Below are 14166 nucleotides of genomic sequence, written 5' to 3' on the forward strand. Positions count from 1 at the left end.
AGATAATTTTTGTCATCGAACAATATATCACGTGACTAACCGCGGGTCCGGGTAGTCCTGTGGGTACCCGGGCTCTACTCAGTACCCACCCGACCTGGGTACGCGAGTTACCCGTCCCAGCCCTAACCCTTATCAATGTGTCCTGTTGTTGCTGTTGATGTCACATATACTGAAGAGCAAAAGAAAGTATACATTTTTCAAAATTGTGTTTGTCCAAACAATTCCAAACAAGACTGAAAACTTCAAACTTATACCCGAATCAAATACATCACCATCAAATAACCATTTCTTGTTCGTTTCTTTTTTAACCACAATCAAACATGGTGGTTTACTATCTTTTGCCCGGCAGTTTACTTCAAAATATTACCTGGTTGGTTGCTAACTGGTCATACACTCTGTCCCAAAAATAGAAACCTGGCTTCAACGAAATACCAGGGACCCATTCCACACACCGATCTTAGGGCTAAGTTGAATGTAACTGGCATGTATAGAATAGGTCTTCAGCAACCCATGCTTGCTGTAAAAGGTGACTATGCTTGTCGTAAGAGGCAACTAACAGGATTGGGTGATCAGGGTCGCTGACTTGGTTGATGCATGTCATCGTATCCCAATTGCCTGGATCGATGCTCATGATGTCAATCACTGGATTGTCTGGTCCAGATTTGATTATTTACAGACTGCTGTCATATAGCTGGATTATTGCTGATCATGGTGTTAAACAACAAACAAACAAACCTTAGCTACAGCTAGACTGGTGTGTTCTGTTATCACACAGTGTAGTGTCTATATTTCCTTGATATGTGTTACAGGTGTGTCCCCAGGATACGGACAGCTAGACTGGTTTCAAAATTTGTACCCAAACCTGACGGCAGAGGAGAGGCCAACAGAGTGCATCCAAGAGCCAGGCGAGATACTTTATGTGGTCAGTCTACTGTCTACTGTCTACTGTCTACTGTCTACCCTACAGCTACTTTTTATATATGAACATAAAATTAGGTGAAATGTGCTGATTTGAGACCACCAAATTAAACAATGTGCAATGTATTCATTTAGGACAAGACTAATTAAAATATTTATCCCCACCAATACAAAGTTTGGACTCTTTAAAAGCGACTATGCTTGTCGTAAGAGGTGACTGTGCTTGTCGTAAGAGGCGACTATGCTTGTCATAAGAGGCAACTATGCTTGTCCCAAGAAGCGACTATGCTTGTCGTAAGAGGCAACTATGCTTGTCCCAAGAGGCGACTATGCTTGTCGTAAGAGGCAACTATGCTTGTCGTAAGGGGCAACTATGCTTGTCATAAGAGGCAACTATGCTTGTCGTAAGAGGCAACTATGCTTGTCCCAAGAGGTGACTATGCTTGTTGTAAGAGGTGACCTACAGGATCAATGCTCATGATATCAATCACTGATTGTCTGGTTCAGACTCGATTATTTACAGATCGCCGTTATATAGCTGGAATACTGGTGAGTTGGGTGTTAAACAACAAACAAACAAAAGACATGATATCAATTACTAGTGTGTCTGGTCCACAGGCCACTGTAATACACACTTAGTCTTGCTACTATTATAGTTACCGTATAAAACCGCACATAAGCCGATCTCATAGATAAGCCGAGGTATTAACTTGGTCCTGACTAGACCCCCAACATAAAACTACGTCTTCCATAATCTGTCATCGGTAATAAAATATCAACAATTCCATAATGAATTACGCAAGTTAATCCTGTCATTACAACATCGGTAAAAAAAAAGTGTTTACCGGTAGTTGTATATCGACACTTATGTTTGTAATCTACGTAATCTACTTTAATAATTTAAATCAAACTTTCATTCAATATTATTTACATTAATTTCTGTGTCCATCTGATACTTGCAACTTCCGTTTGCCCCATTCCATAAGACCTGTTAACCAACTCACCAATATTTACAGCAACCATGCTTGTATTACCGCTATTCACACCTTGAAACGAACCTTAGTTGACAGAAAATGGATACATATATCATATCTGCCATACTTTGACTCGATAAAAGTGAGTGAGTGAGTATGGTTTTACGCCGCTTTTAGCAATATTCCAGCAACATCACGGCGGGGGACACCACAAATGGGCTTCACACATTGTACCCATGTCGAGAATCGAACCCGGGTCTTTGGCATGACAAGCGAACGCTTTAACCACTAGGCTACCCGACCGGCCCCCTTAGCCTTATACCCAGCCCTAAGCAGAGACCGGCTGTAAGTGAGTGAGTGTTGTTTTACGCTGCTCTTAGCAGTATCATGGCAGGGGACAACAGAAATGGGCCTCACGCATTAGACTCCTGTGGGGGATTCAAACCCGGACCTTTGGTGTGATGATTGAACACAAGAGAAATGTTGGTACTGATCAAAGTGGCATTAAACCCGACTGACTCACTTACTCGTTTGTCTTCAACCATCGTGAAGGCCTGATTCATATTAGCAAACCTTCGCCCCGAGACCCAGCCCTTAGTAGACACCTTGTAATAGAGGAAATACGGTAATGCTCAAGGTGGCATTAAACCCACCTGACTGACTCACTCATTCACTCGTTTGTCTTCACCCAGCCTGACGGCCTGACTTGTATTAGCAAACCTTCGCCCCGAGACACAGTCTTTAATAGACACCTTGTTATAGAGGAAATACGGTAATGCTCAAGGTGGCATTCAACCCACCAGACTGACTCACTCATTCACTCGTTTGTCTTCACCCAGCCTGAAGGCGTGTACCATGGGACCATCAACCTCGGAGATACGATAGCTATTGGCATCCAGAAGAAAAAGGCGGCCACTGAGGCTATGAAGTATGTATATGAAGGTGAGAAATGACATCAAGAATTTGACCTATCAATGGTGTACTCTCCCGGAAAACTTCAGGGGATATGTAGCATATTCGTTGAAGGCACCTAACCTTAGTGTCATTTGGGTTTGATAGAATCTTACAATCATGGGTTCAAATCCAATATTTGTTTTGCAGTTTGTCAGGTGAACGTTCTAGACAGCCAATAGGGTCCATGATAGGTCATGTCAGGTGAACATTCTAGTCAGCCAATAGGGTCCATTATAAGTCATGTCAGGTGAACGTTCTAGACAGCCAATAGGGTCCATGATAGGTCATGTCAGGTGAACGTTTTAGTCAGCCAATAGGGTCCATGATAGGTCATGTCAGGTGAACGTTCTAGTCAGCCAATTGGATCAAGGCTTGTAAGTACGTTAGCAAAGCATTCAGAGATGATATTGGATTTCTTTATCTTGAAAATAAATATCATCAAAGATTTCCGAATACAAAAATATGAAGGTGTGCTTTTACTTTGTTTTGGACATTTTATGTGGCCTGTCATTTCTAGCGTGATAGCATTTCAATCCCCAAAGAGTGTTATCTCAAGGGTATATTTGTGTTCTGCAGCTGTATTTTTTTAGATCAAACTTTCCAAATCAAGATGGTAAAGAAATGAAGCTGAATCATCTTCAAAAGCTGAAATCTCATTGACTCAGAAACCCACTCATTCTTCGTTTGGATAGGGAAATCAAAGGTCAAGGTTCCCCTGATGCGACCTCTTATAAAGGTGTCTTCAGATCTTTACAAGCAGCATCTTCCCAAGGCAAGAAGTTAACTGAACGAGGCTGGAATTCCTGGACTGGATCATAGCGCCACCAGTTGTTAATACCCTTCTAAGCCTATAGACAAATCAGATTGATAACGAGCTGGTGGTCCACATGCTTTGCAAATCCTGCAATCGACCAAAATTTGCACGACAGTTTACGAACCAGATTTTGATTTCATTACATGATTTTGATTGGACTATGCATAGACTCTTTAATCCAGCCAAAATGTAACTCCATAATACCAGCAAGTTCGGCAAGGGTTCAAACTGGTCTTTTATGGTCAGTTAACTCTCTTGCCTCGGGAAGATGTCCAGAGAAAGGTATATCGGAGTAAACGATCTGATTATTGTGAGATTGAAGCTAAAATTAGACCATGATTTTGTGTGAACCATAAAGAGGTATGAAACAATACGTGTTAACTGTTGGGATTAGCTCGTCGTGTACATTAGCATCCGACATGCTTTTGCATCTACATCATCAGATATTGATCAAGTCTAGGTTTAGATAATCACTTGTGACAGACATGTGCATAGAATATGAAACATAGTTGTGTTATCATAAACAAAATATATGTGATTTGTCAAGATCATGTAACTAAAGGTGGATGTACTTTTCAGAAAATAACCTGAAGGGGAAAGGGGAGACAACTGTTATTGACAGAATGGAGCTCACTTTTAAACTACTTGATATCCTTCCAGGTGAGTCCTGTTCTCCTCCCCCGAATCGAACCTCAGATCTCTGACTTGATACTTAGGGTAGATCTTGATATGAAGAGGGCAACTCACTGGCTCCCTTGCTCGCTCACTCACTCACTCACTCACTCACTCACTCACTCACTCACTCACTCACTCTGTGGCAGGGTAGATCTTGATATGAAGAGGACAAATCACTGGCTCCCTTGCTCGCTTACTCACTCACTCACTCACTCACTCTGTGGCGGGGTAGATCTTGATATGAAGAGGGCAACTCACTGGCTCGCTAGCTCGCTCACTCACTACCTCACTCACTCACTCACCACCCCACTCACTCACTCACTCACCACCCCACTCACTCACTCACCACCCCACTCACTCACTCACTCACTCACTACCTCACTCACTCACTCACCACCCCACTCACTCACTCACTCACTCACTCATTCACTCACTCTGTGGCAGGGTAGATCTTGATATGAAGTGGGCAAGTCACTCTATCACTCACTCACTCTGTGGCAGGGTAGATCTTGATATGAAGTGGGCAAGTCACTCACTCACTCACTCACTCACTCACTCACTCACTCACCACCACACTCACTCACTCACTCACTCACTCATTCACTCACTCTGTGGAAGGGTAGATCTTGATATGAAGAGGGCAACTCACTGGCTCGCTCGCTCACTCACTCACTCACTCACTCACCACCCCACTCACTCACTCACTCACTCACTCATTCACTTACTCTGTGGCAGGGTAGATCTTGATATGAAGAGGGCAACTCACTCACTCACTCACTCACTACCCCACTCACTCACTCACTACCTCACTCACTCACTCACTCACTCACCACCCCACTCACTCATTCACTACCTCACTCACTCACTCACTCACTACCTCACTCACTCACTCACTCACCACCCCACTCACTCATTCACTACCTCACTCACTCACTCACTCACTACCCCACTCATTCACTCACTACCTCACTCACTCACTACCCCACTCACTCACTCACTCACTCATTCACTAGCTCTGTGGCAGGGTAGATCTTGATATGAAGAGGGCAACTCACTGGCTCGCTCGCTCACTCACTCACTCACTCACTCACCATCCCACTCACTCATTCACTCACTCTGTGGCAGGATAGATCTTGATATGAAGAGGGCAACTCACTGGCTCGCTCGCTCACTCACTCACTCACTCACTCACCACCCCACTCACTCATTCACTCACTCTGTGGCAGGGTAGATCTTGATATGAAGAGGGCAACTCACTCACTCACTCACTCACTCACTACCTCACTCACTCACCACCCCACTCACTCACTCACTCACTCACTCACTCACCACCCAACTCACTCATTCACTCACTCTGTGGCAGGGTAGATCTTGATATGAAGAGGGCAACTCACTGGCTCGCTCGCTCACTCACTCACTACCCCACTCACTCACTCACTCACTCACTCACTCTCTCACTCACTACCTCACTCACTCACCACCCCACTCACTCACTCACTCACTCACTCACTCACTCACCACCCCACTCACTCATTCACTCACTCTGTGGCAGGGTAGATCTTGATATGAAGAGGGCAACTCACTGGCTCGCTCGCTCACTCACTCACTCACTTACAACCTCACTCACTCACTCACCAACCCACTCACTCACTCACCACCCCACTCACTCACTCACTCACTCACTCACCACCCCACTCACTCACTCACTCATTCACTCACTCTGTGGCAGGGTAGATCTTGATATGAAGAGGGCAACTCACTCGCTCACTCGCTCACTCACTCACTCACTCACTACCTCACTCACTCACTCACCACCCCACTCACTCACTCACTCACTCACTCACTCACTCACCACCCCACTGACTCACTCACTCTGTGGCAGGGTAGATCTTGATATGAAGAGGGCAACTCACTGGCTCGCTCACTCGCTCACTCACTCACTCACAACCTCACTCACTCACCACCCCACTCACTCACTCACTCACCACCCCACTCACTCACTCACTCACTCACTCACCACCCCACTCACTCACTCACTCATTCACTCACTCTGTGGCAGGGTAGACCTTGATATGAAGAGGGCAACTCACTGGCTCGCTCGCTCGCTCACTCACTCACTACCTCACTCACTCACTCACCACCCCACTCACTCACTCACTCACTCACCCACTCACTCACTCACCACCCCACTCACTCACTCACTCACTCATTCACTCTGTGGCAGGGTAGATCTTGATATGAAGAGGGCAACTCACTGGCTCGCTCGCTCCCTCACTCACTCACTCACTCACTCACTCACCACCCCACTCACTCACCACCCCACTCACTCACTCATTCACTCACTCTGTGGCAGGGTAGATCTTGATATGAAGTGGGCAAGTCACTCACTCACTCACTCACTCACTCACTCACTCACTCACTCACTCTGAGGCATGAGCAGGATGGACCAATGTTCACCTTCAGACCAGGCTCAAGGGAGGTAGCCCAACCTTCAGCAAGATCTCAAAGACATATTGAGGATATATCATGTGTCGAGTGAAATATCATGGTTTTCTCATCGAGTGAGGGGGGGAATAGATATTTTCATGAGTGGCGTAGTAAGATGAGAGAAACGTGATATTTCACGAGACACATGGAATTTCATATTTGTTGTATACTTTTTTATGTAGTTTTCTTAACGAAATATTCTATTTTTTGACAAATGTAAAACCTTGAAACGTAAATTCTCCCTACCTGACACACAGGGATGTTCACCATCCCTTGTAATTGCGACTTAAAAAGAGGTTCCGACTTTGCAAAATCTTAAAGAATGTAAACAAAATATTAAGGGTCACAAAAATTCTTTATTATATATTTGGATATGATTATATGCAAATTCAACTTTAAAAAAATATTCTTAAAAGCTATGAGACCGCTTTTTGAAGCGAAGGAATCCATGCTGGTCAAGTAACAAAAATGTTGTTTTGCGAAATGAATGATCTTGATGAGTCATAACGAGAAGTTTACAGTGACGATACATTTTCGAAAGAATAACAAACAGCAAATAACGATATAAACTCCATAAATGACCATTATGTTCACTGCAAGGAAAATATCAAGTGTTATGTTCACTGCAGTGAAATATCAAGTGTTATGTTCACTGCAGTGAAATATCAAGTTTTATGTTCACTGCAGTGAAATATCAAGTTTTATGTTCACTGCAGTGAAATATCAAGTTTTATGTTCACTGCAGTGAAATATCAAGTTTTATGTTCACTGCAGTGAAATATCAAGTGTTATGTTCACTGCAGTGAAATATCAAGTTTTATGTTCACTGCAGTGAAATATCAAGTTTTATGTTCACTGCAGTGAAATATCAAGTGTTATGTTCACTGCAGTGAAATATCAAGTGTTATGTTCACTGCAATGAAAATATCAAGTGTTATGTTCACTGCAATGAAAATATCAAGTTTTATGTTCACTGCAATGAAAATATCAAGTTTTATGTTCACTGCAGTGAAATATCAAGTGTTATGTTCACTGCAGTGAAATATCAAGTTTTATGTTCACTGCAGTGAAAATATCAAGTGTTGTGTTCACTGCAGTGAAATATCAAGTTTTATGTTCACTGCAGTGAAAATATCAAGTGTTGTGTTCACTGCAGTGAAATATCAAGTTTTATGTTCACTGCAGTGAAAATATCAAGTTTTATGTTCACTGCAATGAAAATATCAAGTGTTTTGTTCACTGCAGTGAAAATATCAAGTGTTATGTTCACTGCAATGAAAATATCAAGTGTTATGTTCACTGCAATGAAAATATCAAGTGTTTTGTTCACTGCAACAAAAATATCAAGTGTTACATTCACTGCAGTGAAATAAAGACTTAGCAACCTCCAAAAACTCAGTCTTTCACACTGAAGTAAATAATATACTACTCAAAAGAAGTTAAGGATCACTCGATTCTTTCATATTGGTAATGTTAATATATGTGTAGTGTCAGTGAAATTTCCAAGACTTTCCAATCTGTGTGTGCAGGCAGTGCTGAGATGAACATGCGCCTCGGAGTCTTGAATCAAGAAATCAACCAAATGGAATCAGCTGAGACTTACCTAGAGAGAGCTGCCAGTATTGATCCTTATTTTGTGATTGCTCGTCTTACTCTGTCCGAGGTGAAAGCTAAGGTGAGCCCATCCCTCACATCAGTCAGTGAGTCTTTATAGTGCTTTATACACCGTATCTCAGTCAAATCATATCAGCTGAGGAGTGGGAATATAAACTAAAATAACTCAGGTCACAGCCGTTTACAATTGTAGTGAATCTCTCAAGACACAATGTTGTCAAAATATTAAGACATTAGGGCACATCTAGTAATGGAAATTGATCAGGTGACCTGGCTGTTTGTATGTCATTTACCCCATCACTATATCCATCACTGAATTGTCTGGTCCAAAGACTCGAATATTTACAATTCACCATCATATAGCTTGAATATTGCTGAGTGTGACATTAGTGAGCGAGTATGGTTTTACGCGGCTTTTAGCAATTATCCAGCAATATCACGGCGGGGGACACCAGAAATGGGCTTCACACAATGTACCCATGTCGGGAATCGAACCCGGGTCTTCGGCGTGACAAGTGAATGCTTTAACCACTAGGCTACCCGACCGCCCCGAGTGTGACATTAAGTTGCAGTGTATGGACCGTTCTGAACCATTGTTTGCAGATAATAGCCAATAACCTTTGTGCTTACTTGGTTCTGCTTGCTTTATTCCACACGAGAAGTATATAGTTTGACACATAAATGTGAACGTATCACTAGCTCCCGGTAGGGCTTCGATGACAGCACGTGGAGCTGTACAACAACGTGGGATAGGTAAAAGAGATGAAGAGTGAGTGAGTGAGTTGGGTTTAACGCCGCTTTTAACAGGATTCCAGTTATATCGCAGCGAGTCAGCATATTGTGGGAGGAAAGTCCAAAGTGATGCAGGTCTCAGACGTTTACCACTTCGGTGAAACCCACGAGCACGGGTACGGTGCTGACAAACCTAGAAACATAATAATTCAAACCGACAATCATAGGTTTCTGGCGTGCCCAAGGGACGCAACTCTGCACAGTAAATCGTGGCGCCTTAGACGACTGGGCCACCGGTGCCCCAAACAGATGAAGAACATATGCAATTGAATGGACTGTGTAAGATGTGACGTTGTGGCAGGTGAACTTGGTTGGCTACAAAGAACTCTGGGTAGGAGAGTGTTTTGCAACCGAGGCATTTATTTTGTAACGTAGACTTTGATAAACAATGGCAATATGTATTTTATTACTCATCTGTAAGAAAATTGCCTCTAAGAAAAAGATGACCAAAGGCAGTTATTCTGTGCAGCAAATCAATAAAACTTTGTCAACCATATTTGTACATGAAGTGTGAAGAATTGATTCTTTATTACAGCTGGGCAAGAACGACGAGGCTGAGGCTCTTTTGAAGAAAGTGCTAGCTCTCAACCCCAATATGTGGGATATTTATGCCAAATATGGGACCTTCCTGAAACAAAATGGGAGATTCAAAGATGCTGCAGAAATGTTTAGACAGGTGAGAGGTTCACTGAGGCTGCCTTGACAGGTGAGGCGTTCACTGACACTGCCTTGACAGGTGAGACATTCACTTGACAGGTGAGACGTTCACTTGACAGGTAAGACATTCACTTGACAGGTGAGACGCTCATTTGACAGGTGAGACGTTCATTTGACAGGTGAGAGGTTCACATGACTGGTGAGACGTTCACTTGACAGGTGAGACATTCAATGACACTGCCTTTACTGGTGAAACGTTCATTGACACTGCCTTGACAGGTGAGATGTTCACTGACACTGCCTTGACAGGTGAGAAGTTCACTTGACAGGTGAGACGTTCACTGACACTGCCTTGACAGATGAGACGTTCACTTCACATGTGAGACGTTCACTGACACTGCCTTGACCGGTGAAACATTCACTTCACAGGTGAGACTTTCACTGACACTGCCTTGACTGGTGAGGCGTTCACTGACACTGCCATGACAGGTAAGACGTTCACTTCACAGGTGAGATGTTCACTGACACTGCCTTGACTGGTGAAACATTCACAGACACTGCCTTGGCAGGTAAGGCGTTCACTGACACTGCCATGACAGGTAAGACGTTCACTTCACAGGTGAGATGTTCACTGACACTGCCTTGACTGGTGAAACATTCACTGACACTGCCTTGACTGGTGAGACGTTCACTGACACTGCCTTGGCAGGTAAGGCGTTCACTGACACTGCCATGACAGGTAAGACGTTCACTTCACAGGTGAGATGTTCACTGACACTGCCTTGACTGGTGAAACATTCACTGACACTGCCTTGGCAGGTGAGACATTCACTGACACTGCCTTGATAGGTGAGACGTTCACTGACACTGCCTTGACAGGTGAGACATTCACTTGACAGGTGAGACGTTCACTGACACTGCCTTGACAGGTGAGACATTCACTTGACAGGTGAGACGTTCACTGACACTGCCTTGACAGGTGAAACATTCACTGACACTGCCATGACAGGTGAGACGTTCACTGACACTGCCTTGACAGGTGAAACATTCACTGACACTCCCATGACAGGTGAGAGGTTCACTGACACTGCCTTGACAGGTGAGACATTCACTGACACTGCCTTGACAGGTGAGACGTTCACAGACACTGCCTTGGCAGATGAGACGTTCACTTCACAGGTGAGACATTCACTGACACTGCCTTGACAGGTGAGACGTTCACTTCACAGGTAAGATGTTCACTTCACAGGTGAGACATTCACTGCCACTGCCTTGACAGGTGAGACGTTCACTGACACTGCCTTGACAGGTGAGACGTTCACTGACACTTCCTTGGCAGGTGAAACATTCACTTGACAGGTGAGACGTTCACTGACACTGCCTTGACAGGTGAAACATTCACTGACACTGCCATGACAGGTGAGACGTTCACTGACACTGCCATGACAGGTGAGACGTTCACTGACACTGCCATGACAGGTGAGACGTTCACTGACACTGCCTTGACAGGTGAGACGTTCACTGACACTGCCTTGACAGGTGAAACATTCACTGACACTGCCATGACAGGTGAGACGTTCACTTGACAGGTGAGACGTTCACTGACACTGCCTTGACAGATGAGACATTCACTTGACAGGTGAGACGTTCACTGACACTGCCATGACATGTTAGACGTTCACTGACACTGCCTTGACAGATGAGATATTCACTTGACAGGTGAGACGTTCACTGACACTGCCATGACAGGTTAGACGTTCACTGACACTGCCTTGACAGGTTAGACGTTCACTGACACTACCTTGACAGATGAGACATTCACTTGACAGGTGAGAGGTTCACTGACACTGCCATGACAGGTTAGACGTTCACTGACACTACCTTGACAGATGAGACATTCACTTGACAGGTGAGACGTTCACTGACGCTGCCCTGACTGGTGAGACATTCACTTGACAGGTGAGACGTTCACTGACACTACCTTGACAGGTGAGACATTCACTTGACAGGTGAGATGTCCACTGACACTGCCATGACAGGTTAGACGTTCACTGACACTACCTTGACTGGTGAGACATTCACTTGACAGGTGAGACGTTCACTGACACTGCCTTGACAGATGAGACATTCACTTGACAGGTGAGACGTTCACTGACACTACCTTGACAGGTGAGACATTCACTTGACAGGTGAGATGTCCACTGACACTGCCATGACATGTTAGACGTTCACTGACACTGCCTTGACAGGTGAAATGTTCACTGACACTGCCTTGACAGGTGAGATATTCACTTGACAGGTGAGATGTTCACTGACACTGCCCTGACCGGTGAAATGTTCACTGACACTGCCTTGACAGGTGAGATATTCACTTGACAGGTGAGACGTTCACTGACACTGCCCTGACAGGTGAAATGTTCACTGACACTGCCTTGACAGGTGAGATATTCACTTGACAGGTGAGACGTTCACTGACACTGCCTTGACAGGTGAGACATTCAGTGACACTGCCTTGACAGGTGAGGCGTTCGCTGCCACTGCCACGACAGGTAAGATGTTCACTTCACAGGTGAGGCGTTCACTGACACTGCCATGACAGGTGAAACGTTCACTGACACTGCCTTGTTCTTTTTGTAAAACGTCATGTTATCCAATGCATGCTATCAAGAGCATACAAAAAAAGCTTCCATGTTTGTCCACCAGTTAACCAGCTTTGTGTGCTTTAATAGATGATGCATATATGGTTTTTCATGGTCACCTTTGCCTAAACGTTTTAACATCCAAACGATGAAAAGACCATAAAATAGATGTTATGATCTCTGCTATAACACAATTATATACTGTCACTATAACCAGAGACCATAAAATAGATGTTATGATCTCTGCTATAACACAATTATATCCTGTCACTATAACCAGAGACCATAAAATAGATGTTATGATCTCTGCTGTAACACAATTATATACTGTCACTATAACCAGAGACCATAAAATAGATGTTATGATCTCTGCTATAACACAATTATATACTGTCACTATAACCAGAGACCATAAAATAGATGTTATGATCTCTGCTATAACACAATTATATACTGTCACTATAACCAGAGACCATAAAAATGATGTTATGATCTCTGCTATAACACAATTATATACTGTCACTATAACCAGAGACCATAAAATAGATGTTATGATCTCTGCTATAACACAATTATATACTGTCACTATAACCAGAGACCATAAAATAGATGTTATGATCTCTGCTATAACACAATTATATACTGTCACTATAACCAGAGACCATAAAATAGATGTTATGATCTCTGCTATAACACAATTATATACTGTCACTATAACCAGAGACCATAAAATAGATGTTATGATCTCTGCTATAACACAATTATATACTGTCACTATAACCAGAGACCATAAAAATGATGTTATGATCTCTGCTATAACACAATTATATACTGTCACTATAACCAGAGACCATAAAATAGATGTTATGATCTCTGCTATAACACAATTATATACTGTCACTATAACCAGAGACCATAAAATAGATGTTATGATCTCTGCTATAACACAATTATATACTGTCACTATAACCAGAGACCATAAAATAGATGTTATGATCTCTGCTATAACACAATTATATACTGTCACTATAACCAGAGACCATATAATAGATGTAATGATCTCTGCTATAACACAATTATATACTGTCACTATAACCAGAGACCATAAAATAGATGTTATGATCTCTGCTATAACACAATTATATACTGTCACTATAACCAGAGACCATAAAATAGATGTTATGATCTCTGCTATAACACAATTATATACTGTCACTACAACCAGACCATAAAATAGATGTTATGATCTCTGCTATAACACAATTATATACTGTCACTATAACCAGAGACCATAAAATAGATGTTATGATCTCTGCTATAACACAATTATATACTGTCACTATAACCAGAGACCATAAAATAGATGTTATGATCTCTGCTGTAACACAATTATATAATCTCACTAAAACCAGAGACCATAAAATAGATGTTATGATCTCTGCTATAACACAGTGATTATATAACTTGTGATCATGAAAACATCTTAAATACCACAAAATATATATATATATATATATATATATCGCTTTTGATATCAAACAGATTTAAAATAGCACAAACAATAGGGTACTCGGGAATAGAGTATTTGACTACAGATTGACTACCAATGTGTGCATAATACACACATACAATGAGCTTCAAT

At 42.8% G+C, this 14166-nt stretch overlaps 1 protein-coding gene across 1 annotated transcript in view; it reads left to right on the forward strand.

Annotated features, from left to right (window-relative positions):
- LOC139444885 (uncharacterized) overlaps window positions 1-14166 on the forward strand; it is a 44305-nt gene that overhangs the window by 21715 nt on the left and 8424 nt on the right. Inside the window, exons 5-9 of the mRNA XM_071225890.1 lie at window positions 810-922; window positions 2732-2834; window positions 4240-4320; window positions 8352-8497; window positions 9764-9904. Coding sequence (XP_071081991.1) covers window positions 810-922; window positions 2732-2834; window positions 4240-4320; window positions 8352-8497; window positions 9764-9904 — 584 coding nt within the window. The remainder of the gene's footprint in view (window positions 1-809; window positions 923-2731; window positions 2835-4239; window positions 4321-8351; window positions 8498-9763; window positions 9905-14166) is intronic.

Source organism: Haliotis cracherodii, unplaced genomic scaffold (assembly GCF_022045235.1).
Source record: "Haliotis cracherodii isolate W230 unplaced genomic scaffold, xgHalCrac1.p SCAF_6, whole genome shotgun sequence".
Classification (NCBI taxonomy): domain Eukaryota; kingdom Metazoa; phylum Mollusca; class Gastropoda; order Lepetellida; family Haliotidae; genus Haliotis; species Haliotis cracherodii.